Source organism: Galleria mellonella, unplaced genomic scaffold, assembly GCF_026898425.1.
Source record: "Galleria mellonella isolate WM207_F2 unplaced genomic scaffold, CSIRO_AGI_GalMel_v1 utg28, whole genome shotgun sequence".
Lineage (NCBI taxonomy): Eukaryota > Metazoa > Arthropoda > Insecta > Lepidoptera > Pyralidae > Galleria > Galleria mellonella.
In genome coordinates, this window is record NW_026442064.1 from 4653687 (window position 1) to 4671126 (window position 17440).

The 17440-nt window shown below is 30.7% G+C and overlaps 1 protein-coding gene across 1 annotated transcript; it reads right to left on the bottom strand.

Annotated features, from left to right (window-relative positions):
* Positions 1–4368: 4368 nt before the first annotated feature.
* LOC116413280 (uncharacterized) lies at positions 4369–16499 on the bottom strand. Its single transcript, XM_031911530.2, has 3 exons — positions 15953–16499; positions 7460–8238; positions 4369–6792 (listed from the first exon to the last, which is right to left on the bottom strand). The coding sequence occupies exons 2-3, from the start codon at positions 8194–8196 to the stop codon at positions 6618–6620; spliced, it is 912 nt and encodes a 303-aa protein (XP_031767390.2). The 5' UTR covers positions 8197–8238; positions 15953–16499; the 3' UTR covers positions 4369–6617.
* Positions 16500–17440: the final 941 nt, after the last annotated feature.

Genomic DNA, 17440 nt, shown 5'->3' on the forward strand with positions numbered 1-17440 from the left:
ACGACCCGGCACACCACGCCGCCACCAGTCTTGACATTACAGTGAACTTGACTTTAAGGTACTCCCTAGTCTAACAATTAGGCTCCCTGATCTTAATAGGTATAACATAACGCTGCTACTGTTACATGTGAGTGTTTTAAAATAAATTTTGCTACAATAACTACTATACATTGGACCAATATATAAATATCTAGTAACATGGAATAAATTTTGATATTTAACAACAAAGTGCTCATTAAAATATAATTTGATTACGTATCCTACGTGTATTACATTTATTTTGACAGTAAAACATTTTTTATCACTAAATAGTTTTCTAAGTATAATGTTCGTTATAGTCATTGTGACTATAGCAAACATCATTCTGATAAAAATTTACAATAAATAGCAATATTCTTGAACACACAGAAAAGACACGAATATAACGGATAAGCCAGCTATCGTTGTGTTCAACCAAATTATAGTGAGCCCAACGAGCCGGCCCACCGCGCCGCCACCAGTCAAATCATTATAGTGAGCATAATTTCAAGGTACTAACTACCTGGTGTAACAATTAGGTTCCCTAATCTTAATGGGTATAATATAACGTTGCTACTATTTCAAGTTAATATTTTGAAACTAAATTTCTACAACAACACTGTATATTTTACTAAAGTATAGATATCTAGTAACATGGAATAAATTTTTACACCTATATTCAACAACAAAAATTATTAAAATAAAATTTGAGTGCATATTCTATGTACATTAGAGATCATTTGATAGTTTAACATTTTTATTAACTAACTAGTTTTATCAATGTGATATTTGTTCTAATAATTGTAACTATCACAAAGATCATTCTGATAAAACATTATAATAAATAGCAATATTCTTGAACACACAGAAAAGACACAAGTATAACGGTTAAGCCAGCCATCGTTGTGTTCAACCATGCTATAGTGAGCCCAACGACCCGGCCTACCGCTCCGCTACCAGTCTAGTCATTATAGTGAGCGTAACTTCAAGGTATACCCTGGTGTAATAATTAGGTTGCTTGATCGGAATATAACATGGCTACTGTTTCATGTGAGTATTTTGAATTTAATTTTCTACAACAACACGGTAATTGTACTAACACATACAATATATAATACAACAACGAGAGCAAGGAGGAGCAGTAATTCTGATATTGGTAATTACTTTACCTACTGGAAAAACTCAAGTTAAGTGTTTTTAATAAGTAAAGTACAATAAGTAGTTGTCATAAGGTACCAGTTTATTGTGACAAATAATTTTTTTTTGTATATTTTTTTATTTAATTTTTTTTAATATATAAACACTTAATTACATGGAATAAAATTTTATACATCTTCCTCCTGCTTTTTCCTGTTTAAGGTGGGCATACTATATTTTTTCTTCCATTCATCTCTATTTACAGTCATCTCACTATTAACTCCCTTTTTGGCCATGTCATCTTTCACACAGTCAATCCATCGTCTTCTAGGTATCACCCTGCACTTATGACCATTCGTACGTACCACATTCTCCACTTCCCTGCGCATCACATGTCCATACTACGACAAACCGGAAGGGGGGGCGAGATTATTAGTAATGGAGATCTAAAAGCTCCATTGCTAGCAATATACCCTATCAAATCGACCTCTACGTGGTTTCCTCTAAAAACCAACATGGTTAATCCTTCTTTAGTTCGTCACGATAGGCCAACTAGCCTACTTTCAACCTCATCTATCATGTGTTACTGGTGCCCCGCCAGCGTATACCGATAGCGCAGGCAGGGGTATCATTCCATTTTAACCTATAAAAAAAAACACGAAAAACGATTATTTCTCTATCAGTTTCGAACTTCCTTTTATGTACTCATTCTTGATCTTATCCATTCTCGTCAAACCATACATTCATCTCAACATTCACATCTCAGTTCTTTTAAAGTCGTTTTTCATATGTCACTTTTTTATACTTAAATTTAACAAAAAAATCACTCAAATAAAATTTGAGTGCGTATCTTAAGCTCATTATATAATATTTATTTTGGCAACAATATATTTTTTACAACTATATCACAATACATTAACAACCTAATTTGAGTAGTTCAGTAAATTTAAACACGCATTCAATATTTAAATAAGAATAATTAAGATTGTATTCCACGAAAAAACGAGTAGCGAAACTAAATTATTCTGTTGTAAAAACTAAACTACTCGACCGATTTTGATAAAATTTCTTTAAAACTGATCTATTAACATTTATGTTAAAAATATTTTTTCACAATGCTTTACAACTGACGGAGTTATGAGGTAACAAACAAAAAAAAACACAACCGAATTGAGAACCTTCTTTTTTTTTGAAATCTATTCGAAATATGAAAAATATTAACATATTTAATTAATAAAATTAATTCCTACATTTTACACCTATATCACAATTGAAATCATTTGGAAGTTATTAATTAATTATGTATATAGAAGCCTTTATAACATGGGGTTTAGTAACTTATTTTTTAAATATAATGAAGAAAAACAGTCTTCATATTCCTGGTTGGCACTCTCGTGGTTCTATACAGCAAATGTGATTTTGTTTAGTACAATATATAAAAACAAAATCCATTTGTGAATATACCACTATCTACTAATAATAAGTAGCATTAATTTGCTGTTACTGTCTAATATCGTCACGACCAGTTCGTTCCTAGGAAGACAGTGTGAATCAAATACCAACGACCTTTATACTAACTTAACATAATTTCTAAGAATAACAAAATGTAATTACAAAAGTACAAGAAGCTACCTACTACAAATTATATTTAAATGAAATCGAATCCCAGGGGCTCACTGAGTTGATCTCATTAATCTTAAGCTAAATACTGACTTATAATTCTTAATTAAGTTAAATTACAATACAATACTATGTTGTTTTAATACTATAAATTCTACTATGAACACTTAGAAAATACCTACCTACTATGTTACATAACATTTAGTCAATCCATAAACGTAGTGTAACGTTCTTATGAATTGACGAACTAGAAATATAATCACAGAGATGAGACAAGATTACCACTTACACTACTGTGCGTATATCTTAGTGTGTGCAAGTGACAGATTCCAATTTAAAGTTGAAAAAATAACAAATATTCACGTATTTGTTATTGTTTCAATTTCAATTTGCCGGCATTCAGAACTATTGGGATTTATCAACCTAATGTACGAAATATTACGCATGATTTTATAATGTATTTAAAGAGCTAAAAGTTTAAATGGATTTTTGTGAAAATGTATGCTTTTTATTTTAATTTATATTATAACGTGCAACACAGCACTCTAACAAGCTAGGTGTACTAACAACTAATCTCACTTTATTTGTCCATAACTCCCGTACCGCAGTTTCGTACTAGCCTAAATCTATGCATCAATTCCTTTTCGTGCTTATATAGCTGAACTCCCTTGTTTACCTCTCTCACTCTAACATATCAATTATATACTTTAAATCTATCAGTTCAATATTTAGTTTTAAACAAGGACGTATTTAGATATTTGACAAATAAATAATAAGTTAAAAAAATTAATCAGCATATGGAGAAAAAGTACCTAAGACCGAAAATAGACGATTCTTTAGAGAAGTAATAAAATAAAATTGTATATAATTATTTTCAATAATCTGCTCGAATCGAAGTAATCATAATTCATTGTACGAGTATAATGTTTGAATGCCATACAAGCGGACAAACCACGATATGAAAATAAAATATAATAACCATCCCTTACCGATATTGCGGATGTGACGCTAATATTTTCGAAGCAGAATAAAATTTGTTCCGTTGTGAATTTACCTACTATTTCCCATATTCAATACACATCTCCATGTTTATTTCTTTTCCATCCACAGCTACGGGCAGTATTTTAAAAACTAATTATCGACTTGGTGTCAAACTTACACGGAATGTTTTATTTTCAGTTTTATAGATTTGAATGTATGCGAAACATTGAATTTAATGAATAAGTGACGTTAGATTCTAAATTTAGCTACTATTTTTTTAAACAACCTATATACAAAGGATCAGACTTTTTGTATTTTTATTTTATTTATTTTTTTAAGAAACAGTTGATATATCTACTAACAATTAAATATATTACACTGTATAGATGAAATAGTACTTATACAACTATAATTCAATAGTTATATTAGACGCAGAACACAGATAGAGGCCACGTTTTTTTTTTTGTTTTTTTGCTTGAGCAAGCGTTTGATATAAATGTTAATAGCTAGAATACATGTAGGTATATATATATATATATATATATATATATATATATATATATATATATATATATATATATATATATATATATATATATATATATATATATATATATATATACATATTATTTTATTATCAGTGAACACATATACATATAACATTATTTAATTAATTAAACCTAATGAACCAATGTGGTTACAATATGAAGGTATCTACTCAGTACACAAATACTATATTTACAATCTCAGTTTCAGTCTAAACTTAAGAAAAATTTATTTACATATATATAGATATATATAATTTATTACTTTTTTATGAAATATAAATTTGACTATCTACTAATTATTACTACCAATAATAAATCAATATTTATAAAAATTTAAAAATATGTTACAGATATAATATAGTCTTTTAAATTTATCATGTCTTAATTGATTCTGCCATAAATTCGATTTTATTTTTCATATCTACAATTCACTCCACAGTCTGTTTTTTATTTATTCTATTCATCAGGCAGTGATGTGAGGCCTCATTAGATCTTTCGCTTTATTGTTGGCAGTGTTAGTTTTTTTTAACATAATAAGAGTTACTACAACTATAAAATAGAAACACCTAAAAAAAACAAAAATTGTAAATTACGAATTTTTGCAATAAAGTAAAGGCCTGTCTGAAAGTAAACGTTTACATAGCTTTTGAACTAATCCGCACCTATTCGCTTGTAAGAGTTGTGTGTCCGAAATCCTGTAAGTACGGTGACACAAACCGATCTTGATAAACCTTTAGTCGTTGTAATTAAGGTTTAGTTTTATTAAATCTTATGCGAACTTGAGCTTTCGTAACTTTGTAAACCATGAGCAAATACACATTCCTCGTTCTATTCCTAGAAAGTTATGGTTAGGCACTTTAATTTGACCATTCTTCAATACATCAACTATTTGGTCGACTAACGTTGGACTTAGTTCGTTTAGGCCTTTACTAAAATACTAAATAACTACTAAGGTCTCTATTTCCTCTATACCTATTCTTACTCCGTTCAAATCTATTTTATTAAACAATGCCACCACTATTTTTCAAGCTGTTTTTTTTTTAATATAAATAGGCACCTACCTATCTTGGATTCCTGCAAATTCAAAAGATTTTTTTTAATGATAAAATGGAATAGTAATCTAAAAGGAAAATTAAACCTTTATCAAAAAATAGAAGCATGCTCCAAAATCTACAAAATCATTAACCCAGTTGCAGTGTTTTCTTAGTTTAATACATTATTATAGAAAATTTATATTATGTTTGTCGGAAATATATCAGATGAGGATAAAAGCAAGTTAGTTAACCCATCGTGATGAACTCATTAGGAATTAAACACGATAGTTTCCAGGGAGCTGTCGGCTAGAGTTCGATCTGATATATTATAGGGCATATTGCTAGCAATTGGATAGTACTCCCCATTACTAATGGTGATGTGATGATTGACCGATTTCTCAAAAACTGATATGTCTTGGCCAGCGACTGTGGATGGTAGAAACGGTTGAAAGACGCTTTAACATTGGAACTCCACAAGCTATGGATGAGGTAAGTACCTACAATTTAATAGTTCGCAATTATATTAACTTCATCTACCTCATACGAGTAAAGCATCTGCCTGTTTATCTTCACGGTGAGTCCCTTATGGGGTAGACAGAGAGTTGGTCTCAAAGACCTGTGTTAGATAGATATGGTGGATATAATGGGCCAATTAAGGAAAGTTGTTTATCATCTTTTTTTATGACATATAATATAATGGCTAACAAGCTGACGACTCATCTGATGGAAAGTGGTAAACGTCGCCTATAGAAAAGAGGATCGCTAAACTTTCAATTATACCATAATTTTAATAATATAATAAAATTTTAACTAGGTGATGTCTGCATATTTAGAAGAAAAAAAATATATGAATGACCTTAAAAGAAACAATATAATAATATTTTTGTAGCTATTTTGTCTCGCTCTATGTTTGTTCGCGCATCGCGCAGAAACTGCTAAACCAAATTGAATAGGATTTAACAGAAGTATTCCTGAAGGTCTAACTATCTGGTCTATGTTTTATCCTGATAAATGATTATATATATCTGAAATTTAGACATACGAGGTTACGGATAAAAACTAGTAATTTATTTTTTGTTATGCCACTGGTATTACTACGAGTGGCGGTAAATATAGTGGTGACATTGCGATACGATTAACAGTCGATAGCAACTCTCCAATATTTTTATAAGTGCAATTAATAAGAACAATAAAAATAAATACTGATAAAATTAAAGTGATCAAGTGAAGACAAAATATCAAAACAAGGAAGAATTGAAAATAAAACATTTTAGATTAATCATTCGTAGTCTTCACTTATATGTATGTAGGAAGCGCGGAGTACACGGTTTGAGGAAATACGCAAGCCGTCCAGGCCTAAAAGTGCATTTCTAACCTGTTCGTCGGTGCTGTATTCAACGATCACTGCATCATCCCTGTATGTAGCAGGGTGGAGGCCCAGGAAGCCTGGAAACCTGCAAGAATTTAACAAATTAAGTCAACGGAAAACCCAAAAGAATCTCAGAAGGTGAATTATTAATAGTTAAAAATTTTAAACAAAACGTAATGCCTCCTATCAAGAAAAAACTAGAGTGAGAATAATTTATGAATAAATAATAATAATCGCAAAAGAATTTTTAAAATTAGTACCAAAGTATTATATTATTTTGAAGTGAGGTTACAAGGTACAGGAGCACAACATCTTAGTCCTCAATAATGGCAACGCAAGAGGGGTAATTGTCTTACACGGGCATTATCACTGTATCTCGTAGGATATATCTTAATCGTCATAGTCGTAGAATACTTACGGATATATATATATATATATATATATATATATATATATATATATATATATATATATATTCTACGATTATGACGTAATGTCTATAGTAGTGTTCATGTCTATAGACGAAGGTTAGCATTCAATGAGATTGTCCATAAACTTATTGCTCATTACGAGTTGTATAAAAAGAAAAAAAAATAGCGTAAATGTCACGTAACAATACACAAAAATAAAATAACTGATTGTAGAATCCTTATTTTTGAAATCGCTTAAAAATCATTCCAATTTTCAACGTGACAAAGCTTAGAACGTGACTAAATCATTATACGTGATTGTAACCTAAAATACTGACTTACCGAATGACATAATGCAGTAACCAGGCCTGGGTGAAGAATGATGTCTTGAATGTTGGGTAATTGGAGAGTTGCAAACAAAATCGCGCCGTTCTTGGTGGCATTATTGCTTGTGATCTCGAATACACGCTTGTCAATTGCCTCCTTCCGTCAGAGTATTGGTGCCAGCTAATATCGAGGTTCCTCTCTCGGAAGGATGTGTTGTTTTCGTTATTTATACATGTTATCGATGCGACTGTACAATTACAGCGACAAGGACAGACATAGTATTTTCGAGAACTTCTGCGTCTTTCGTTCGACGGTTGCGGACTTTCTGTTGATGACGTCGATGTTGAAAAACAGCATAAGTTGATTAATATGCACCGTCTCCAAAAATTTGCAAATGTGCTCTGATTCTGTCGAGTTGTTTTATGAGCTATAGAGTCGCTATCGTAATTAGTACTGGCGTCGCGTCTGTCGGGTGTAGATCTTTTTGTCGATGGATTATGAACAGGTAAAGAATTTGGTACTCTTAAAGGTATATTTTCAGTGATGTGGCTTGTTGACGGATTATTACCGCCTTCATCTGTCTCTCTATTATTTGTAACGGATCTTTTAGATTTTAATGCGTTCATTATTAATGTAATGCAACATGGACTCATCGGTGGGGAATAGTCATACAGAGATTCATTTCCTTCCGAGTCTGAACCGGCTGCTTGTATATCACTGTCAGGTGAACCAGATCTTTCTCGCTCGGTCATTGTGGCGAATTAAAAGTGGATGGTGTAGGAAAATTATAATATCTGTGAAAAAGAAGCGGATTTGTTATATCAAGATAATTTCTGAGCGCATTATTGTTTCAACTTCTGGATCCCAAACGTCGTAAATTCAAATCTAGCCCTATCAAAATTAGTCAATATTGGTCGTTGAAATATTTTGTTTATTTATCTATTTTTTATAATATAAACCAAATTACAGACGAAGCATACCAAAAAAATTATATGTAGAACAAAACCACGAGGTTTTTCTGAGGTACCATACATACTGCTTACTATTATACGAATGGGGGGAAAGGGTTTGTTAGCAATGGAGTTTAACAGCCACATTGCTAGCAATATGCCTTATTAGGTCGACCTCCACGTGGAAACCATGTTCTCCCTGGAAACCATCGTGAACAATTCTTGTTGAATTCGTCACGATGGGCTAACTGACCTACTTCATCCTCACCTATCATCCTTCACTGGTGCCCCGCCTGTGTATACCGATAGCGCGAGTGGGGTTACCATTCCATTATCATCCATTAAAAAAACTACTATACAAATGTATACAACACAATTAGAAACATAAACACTGTAATATCAATGTTCGTAATTTGGACTTTAGAGTTATATTTTAATATTATAACTACCGGTTTAACTTACGTCTAATTTGGTAGAGAAAGTTCTACTAGTTTCGGAAACATTCGGAACTCTTAGTCTTACCCCTTTATTTATAATAAGGTCAAACCTCTCATCAAATAATTTTAACTATTGAAGTGTTTTGTTACTTTCTTTTAAATTGAGAATTTAGCGCAAAAAGAAAGACAATATACTTAAATAGGCTAAAATAGGTTTACGAAACGTTTGACATTTTTATGAATTAGGGGGTTAGTATTTTTCTTTAATTAATTTGCTTATCGGATCTTCCGAATTGTCCTCAGCGGAAATGTTAGTCGATAGATAATATTTTTTTTATAATGATACTAGCCTTTGTCCGTGACTTCGTGTGCTTGGAATTTAGAAGTATGAAAACAAAAGTAACAGACCCCTCCTAATTGGCGTAACAAAATATATTAGTTTTTATGTCAGACCTTCAAGGACAAAATAATGTAAATTACGTCCAATTTGGTACTTGATGCCGAAATAAACAACGCTATATATAGATAAAAATTCTTATTTTAATGTCACTAGCTATTATTAGAGCCCTCATATCAATTTTCCTTAAATATCTCTTTGATATCTAATATATGTAGATATATATAAAATACAAATTTTATTATTTGTATTTTAATGACGTCTATAAAAATAATAATAAATGACGTAATATTTTTTTTTATTTAAGATAATTAAATAGTAAAGGCTTCGCCGGCAATATCAGATCGATCTCTACGTAATTCTCCTGGAAACCATCGTGGTTAATTATTTAGGAATTCGTCACGATGGGCAACTGACCTACTTTCATTCTCACCCATCGTCTCTCATTGGTGCTTCTCCTATATATACCGATAGCGCAGGCGGAGTTACCATTCGGTTATCATCTATTAAAAAAAACTCCGCCTGCGCTGTTGGTTCACGCGGGCTGGGGGTTGAGGGTTAATAGATGAAGTTTAAATAAAGATTACGTTATAATATGTATATTGATATTTTAAGTATGTAATAGAATGTATTATTCTAAATTTAAAATAGGGAGGCGAATATTTCCGGAGAAGATCGATTTTTATATCGATTCGAATCTAATTAATAAATCTGATAATCGATACACTAAGATGTCGAGATCTAAAAGATCGATTTTTCAAAAATCTTTTTTTTTCAGTATGTATTTTTAATATTAATTTAAATTAAATTATGGAACACAAAATGAGCACCAGTCGATACTTTATAATTTATATTAAATTTTTTTAAAGCTACATATATCAAATATCCAAGCCCATCTTCCTGTGTATTAATTTCATTTTTGTTGTGAGTATAAAAATTAGTACGTATGAAAACTACATAATTATATTTTCAATACAATCGCTTTTATATAATTAGTTTAAAAAATATATTTCCCATGTTAATTTTTATCTTCTAATTTAAACCCGAAACTTGGATATGATATTTATATCAATTTTAATAATTTAATAAATATTTTAACCTGATTTCATGATTTTTTTAGTTTTACTTTTTAATCAATGTATAAAAGTATTTTTGACATTAACTTTCATCCCATATCATAATTAGGAGATGAATTTTGAGAAATGCTGTAATAAAATTTAATTATTATTGTACTTGTATAAGAAGATATAACATTAATTTCAAGTAAATCGGTTAAAGAATAACAACATACTTTCTAACTGCATTAGGTTGACTGGAAGAGATGTCTGTCAGAGATAAGTCCACCCTTGCTTCCAATATTTATAAATGCATTAACAATGTAATTTATAAATGCAATAAAGAATATATATAGAATACATAGTTCCATACAAATTCCAACCCTATTTTTATACCTTTAGGAGCAAAATTTCGAAAAATCAGTGCAGGCCATAAAAGGTATCTACTGTCTAAATTTGGCATTTCTAGCTTTAATAGTTACGGCTGCACGTCGATGAATCACTTGGGTTATTTCTGTTTACTTTATCCCTTTTTTAATACACTTTAGGGTTGAATTTTGAAAAATGCTGAAATTATGTTTTATTATTTTTATTTAATAGTATTTATAGTAAATGTCAAGTATCTAAATCGGTAAAAAAAAAGTACAAACTTACACCCTTACATTTACACTGTAAGGAGCCAAATTTCGAAAAATCCTTTTTTATTAGTTGTTTGTGTAAGATGTGAAACAATCTACTGTCAAGATTTGGCGATTCTATTTTTAGTAAATTTGGTTTTACGTCGATGAATCAGTAGTATTTTTTCGGTATAGATATATATATTTAATATTTAAAGGTCAAGGGTACGGCAGCAGCCTAACTGCGGTTGTTAACCCGCCCGCCAAGCGTGACAACAATCCCCTGTTATGGGGGCGGCTTGTGCTCAGCAGTAGACCCTTAACAGCTAATGTACTGATGATGATGATGATTATATATAATTTATTTTTAGATGTCTTTACCCTTAGTCGATAGCTAAGTTCCTGATCCTGCTAAATTAGACAATTTAGAGGTGTGCAGTCACCACCCACTTTCTCCCACCCTTAAATACGCTTATAATATTTTAGCGAGTCACACATATTGAAATATTATATCCAAGTGTGTGTTAATGTCCACCGTTAACCATCGAATAATGTACTTCGATCATGTCATGAGAAACTGTAATTTTTTCTAAATTTTTTCTTATTTCGACGTGTCAACTCAAAATATAGGAGACAGAATCAAGAATAATGTAGTACTGAATAGAGACGATTGTACCAGTTTAATACGATGGGTATGGGATACGTCATAATATGTTTATTCCTGATCTTGAAATGGGTATCAAACACTTCAAAAGTGGGCCGTCCCCTCTTATAATTTAATACCTTTTATGTTTAAGATGCTTCTTGTGATGTTGGTCTGGCAGTGATGTAGTTTATTTAAAGATTTTTCTGTTAGAGACTAAGTCTGACATCTATATGATAAGCACGGTAACAGACACATTAAATATTTTTTGTTTTTGCACTAAAGGTATCGACTATTTTTTAATATCTCTTTATGTGACCAAAATCTTTTCGTAAATGCTTTGTATTCTTCTATTTCTTCTTCTATACTATTATTATTAATTTTTATTTTTGATGTATGCAATGACACTGCAATCTGCAAATTTTAGATGATTGAGATATTCGCCATTCACAGTTAAACCAAAGCCATTCCAGTCTATATTTCGGAATATGTTTTCTAATACTACAGAAAACAGTTTTGGGGCGATAGAATCTTCTTGTCTGACACCTCTTTTGACTTAGAATAGGATTCCAATTCCCTTTAACTTATCTTGTACCGGACTTTGAGGATATATATTTCGACTTATCCTTATGTATTTCTTTGGCATAACTTGATCTAGCAAGGCTTTTACAAATAATAATTTGTTCTATAGTATCGAATGCTTTTGTAAAGTCAATAAATCACAGGTTATATTTCTTATTATATACATTGTATTTCTCGATTACTTTTTTAACTACGTGTATGTGATCCAAAGTACTGAAATTTGTTTTAAAACCAGCCTATTTCTCAGGTTGATCTTCTTCTAACATGTGTTATAGTCTAGAAAGTATTATTTTTGAAAAACTTTTGTACATGTTCGTCATTAGACTAATAAGTCTATAGTTACTAATTTCTTTTCTATCACACTTTTTATTTATTAATTATATTATCGATTCAGTCCACTAGTGTAATATTTATTCTGTTTCATTTACCAGGTTAAATATTTTTGTCAAATTTATACTTGTGTCCTCAATTGTGGCCTTCAGTTCTTTACTAGTTATTATGTCTGCACATGGTGACTTGTCAGACATTATTGCTAATATGTTTCACTTTTTAAAATCTTCGGAATGTTTTTTTCATATTCCTTCCCAGATGTGAGAATTCAAGTTGTTTTCTATTTCCTTATATGTTTTTTCGATTTCATAAGTTCTTTTTATGTGTTTGTAGTGTTTCAAGTCTCTTGACCTCTCCATGTTTCCGTATTAGTTCATTGATCTCTTTGCTTACTTCTGTTATCCTACGATGTATATTTCTTAACATCTATTTTTAATGAGATCTTATCTGAATTATAGACGTTTAAGTATTTCCTCTTCTGCCTGTTTTTGTGTTCCAAATTTTCCATTAAAGTCACGCATAAGATGCTTATGAGCGTTTTGAATTGTACATTATAAAACTTGTTACTGATTTCTTCCTTTGCTTCTTCTGTTGGAACATTAGTTTGGATGATCGATCATTCGGTGGAGTATAGTTTGGTATTTAGGATAGGTATTTTTTGCGATATGCCAACAAATTCTATGATTTGTTTATTAAGTAACTTGTACACTATAAATCCTACTCCAAAAACTCCTGGTTTTCTTCCTTTGTAACATAGGATAAAGTAATGATGTTCTTCTATGTTTTCACCGTGTCTTCGGACCTCAATTCATGTTTGGTATTGCCGTTTAAAACAGCCAAATTTTCATCAGACATAAGTGTCATGGTATCGAGAGTGGCATTGTGGTACTGTTCGTTGTTTATTTGTTTTCTCTTAATTAATGTGTTTTTAGTATTAAAATTTGTTTTTTGATCTTGAGGGTTATAGTCATTTAGCTCCACTGTGACCAACCGATTTGGAGGAAGATATTATCCTGTTTATTTTTTATTTTGTTTTTATTGCTTCTATTTTTATGCGTATTTTTCTGGTTTTCAGTTAATAATTAGTTTTATCTCTATTGTATCTAATAAAAAGAATTTGATCTCGATATCATCATTTCAAAGACGTTGAACCAGTTTTCCTTGCTGTTTTCGAGGTTTTTCATTTGTTGATGAAGGTTGGGCTCTCATATGTTTTTCCGTATTTTTCTTCTTTATTATAAGTTTATCGTACTTTATGTAGCTGTATTCCCTTCTTTCTTCTTGTAATTTTGGTTTTAATTGCTTTAGCGTTTCTAATATGTATGTCTTTAGGATATTCTTCTTTTATGTATATGCCAATGAGCAGGTTGTTCTTATTTTAAAGTATGATGTGTTTTTTCCATACAATTGTGAGCTGAACTAAAATTGGCTGCATTTTTCGAGTTTTAGTGACCATAATTCTACATACAGCTTTTCTTGACAATCTATTTTTATGTCTGCTTCTTCGATAACTTCCTTTATATTCTGTACTAAATCAATTGAAAATTTATTGAAAACTTAACTCCTAATTCTGGGAACCAGAAAAATCAGAGCTAGGTAATGCATTTTCGACCCCTCTCACCTAAATACGCCTATGATATTTTAGCGTATTAAAAGTTTTTTTTCAAGGGAAGGCTGACACCTTAAAAAGACGCATATGTACTCTTAAACAACTCTGTCCAACGTCAAATCCGATCCTGATCCTACAAGGTCTTATCCTAATCTTGGAGTAGACACGGCGCCCACCAAGTACGCCTAATAAGTTTTTCCAAATGCTGACGCCTAAAAAATCGCATTTATACTCTTAAACAAGCCTTTGTTCATAATTGAAAGGTCTGTTTCTGATCCTAAAGCGGGCATCAAATAATTCTAGGGTGGGCATGCCGCCACCCCTCTGCCCAGTACGCTATGTTGACATGTCACCACTTGTCAGCGCGGTAAAGCGCGGTCCGGTTGCCGTGCCGCCCTGTGTAATTTCCGCGATTTTCATAAAGCGTAAAAGATACAAATAATAAATTACTATCGCTGGAAATCCTACACATCGCCATCTAGTAAATAAAATAATAATATACCACTGGACATCATACATTGGGTCTAAAACCAAGTAGAACTGTGGATACTAGAAAACTTATGTATTTCTTTTGTATATATCACCTAAAAACGCCCAGACAAGTGCAAACAGCATCGAAGTCAATTACAAATGTTTGTATTGTTCGGGATCGAACCTATGACTACCAGTTTGCGTTTAACCACTACGCTAACTTGGTAGTCACTTGGTAGTCGTCGTCAAATATGTGAACAACGCGGAAGTATGCGGCGCTAACATCGCTGCGTGTTTTAGTGCTAAAGTTCAAACGAATATAGTTCATAACAGTGAGTATAAAGAGATTAAAATTCCATATTAGAAGCAGAATAATTAGATGGAATAGTTTTATTTTAATACATCTAAGCAATATTGTGACAGAAATTCACATTAAAATTTTTATTAATTTTCTGTATGTTGTTTCGAAATCTTTTTAATTTAAATATTTATAACGTCAGTATTATTAATTTTTTTTTCTTTGTTTATTTCATATTTTTCTCTTCTATTTTTAACTATATTTTTGACAAATTTGTTTTGTAATTGATAACTGAATATTAATTTTTAGTATTACAATATTTTTAAGTGAGTATTAGGTAGATAGAATAATAAATGAAAGTTAGACAGTATTTAATGTGCATTTCTTTTACCGCGCATTTTATATTTTTACGACTACAAGGCTTTTTAAGGCTACAAATTACTTATTACATTGAAAAATTCTGTTAAAATCAGGATAAAATTAATAAAATGCAGTAAGATTTAATTTCAAATTTAAAACACTGAATCTTTTACATACAATTAAAGTTTGTTTTACAGATAAGCATAGGCAAGTACGCACCTGCAAATAGCAAATGAAATTGCAAGCAAATACCAAAAAGTTCATATATTTTCATAAAGAACATTTCTACATCTTTATGCCATAATAACAAAAACGATCGGAACAAAAGTTAAAGTAAGTTTAAATAAAACAAAACGCTCTTTGTACTAAGTTCAGACAAACATTTATACAACTTCGTACAAATAAAACTTTAAAACAGGAACGCATGCGTATATAAAATTTAAACATCTTACAATACCAGCGGCGAAGCATCATACATTTAAATTATTAATACAAATCGCATAATGAAAAGCAATCATATCACTATAACAGTAAGCATTTAAAAATGGTCACATTAAAACATATTCATGTAGTTTGTTTCAATAAAACTTCACAAAAATTTAAACAAACGAACCATTGACCCGATTATAAAATAGTTTGCTGACGTCTAATAGTTTTAAAATAAATAAATCTAATTTAATTCACAGAATAAATTGATTATTTCTATAATAACTTGTTATATTTTTATTAGTTCTATAAAATAGACTTTAGTTAACATACCTTTATGAAGCGAGCGCCTGGTTCTTGATATTTTTTATAACATAATTTACATTATTTTTTGGTTCCGGATTGCTTCGGTTGTAAGGAATTTTCTTTTATTAGTTCTTCGAGCGAGAGGATCAATAATACCATTATTTTCAAAATGATCACAACAACCACTCCAAACAAGAACATATTGAATTTTATTAATTAAATTTTTTAAAAGTAGAGAATATCTATGAAAAGTTAAAAGTAAACCGAAACTGTATATTTTATTTTATTTTTACGCGGCTATTAAATAACTTTTTTTTAGATGAAATCAATTGAATAAAATTTTTCACCAATTACAAATTAATAGAAACTTTCACAAAAATATTAAAAAGTTTTAAAACAATTGTTGTATTTCAAAACACTGATTACTTAAGACAAAGAAAATGATAAATTAATTGTAACTTTACTTTGACGGGAATTTACTAGGGACGTGTTATCGGTACGAAGGCAAGAGGAAGAGTGACGGAAAGTAGATTACGCGCTCGGCTAAATAAGACGTCCCGAAGTAAAAAGTTATAAAAATACCTTTATATAGTACACGCATGCGCACTCCTTTAAGCCCGGGACCTGTTGATTGTCGTAATGTACCCCCACCCAGGGCCCAGGGGGCGTATCATGCACATCGCGGAACTATTCTACCGATCTTACTATTGGAATATTCTAATGAAATAGATATATATGTAGGTACTACCTTATTACTATTTATTTACTTACTAGTCTTTACTTGCAACTTCGTCTGCTTATGTACATTATATTCAATAACTAACATAAAAAGTAACTTATATCCTGCTCTATCTACCTCAAGTACCTCTATGACAAATTTCGTATGTACCAAGAGAGGTAACAAACATAAAACAAAACAAAATAATAAAAAGAAAAGCTGATGACATGGTACCGTCATTTTACTGTCATTTTCAAGTCATCTTACTAGTTTTTTTTATTCCTACATTCTTAATATAAGTTATAAAATTGGAAGATGTCCCTACATAAAAGATATTTCATAAAAATTAATATAAAGGGCTTTATTAAGAACAATAGACCCCAAAACAATATTTTTTAGAAAAATTCTGTTCGTTTATATAAATAAATATGTATAAATATGTACGTTTCTTGCGGCATCACACAAAAACTACACTATACCAAACTAAATAAAGTTTTCACAGTTATCTGCCTTAGGATCTAACTTAAAATCTGGTGTATGTTTTATCTTGATGCACTATTTAGAAATGGCCTAGTTTATTTGTTTTCCTATTTCTGAAATCTACGCATATGAAATAGCGGGCAAAAAGCTAGTTTTTATGTCATTCGAATTTCGCAATAGCCAAATAAATTTTAAGATCGTCATTTTTATAAGGCGCAATGCAATTATAATAGATTAAAACTAAACCACTTTAACTATTGGATCCAAAAAAAAACTTTGTATTGCACACTCAATATTTCTTAAGGAGATAAAAACAT

What these genes read in the sequence shown, in the direction of transcription:
- LOC116413280 (XM_031911530.2), bottom strand. Translation starts at nt 8,196, where the DNA reads ATGACCGAGCGAGAAAGATCTGGTTCACCTGACAGTGATATACAAGCA. An exon ending in TTACTGCATTATGTCATTCG is followed by an intron (nt 6,793 to 7,459) that starts GTAAGTCAGTAT and finishes AAATTCTTGCAG; the next exon opens with GTTTCCAGGCTTCCTGGGCC.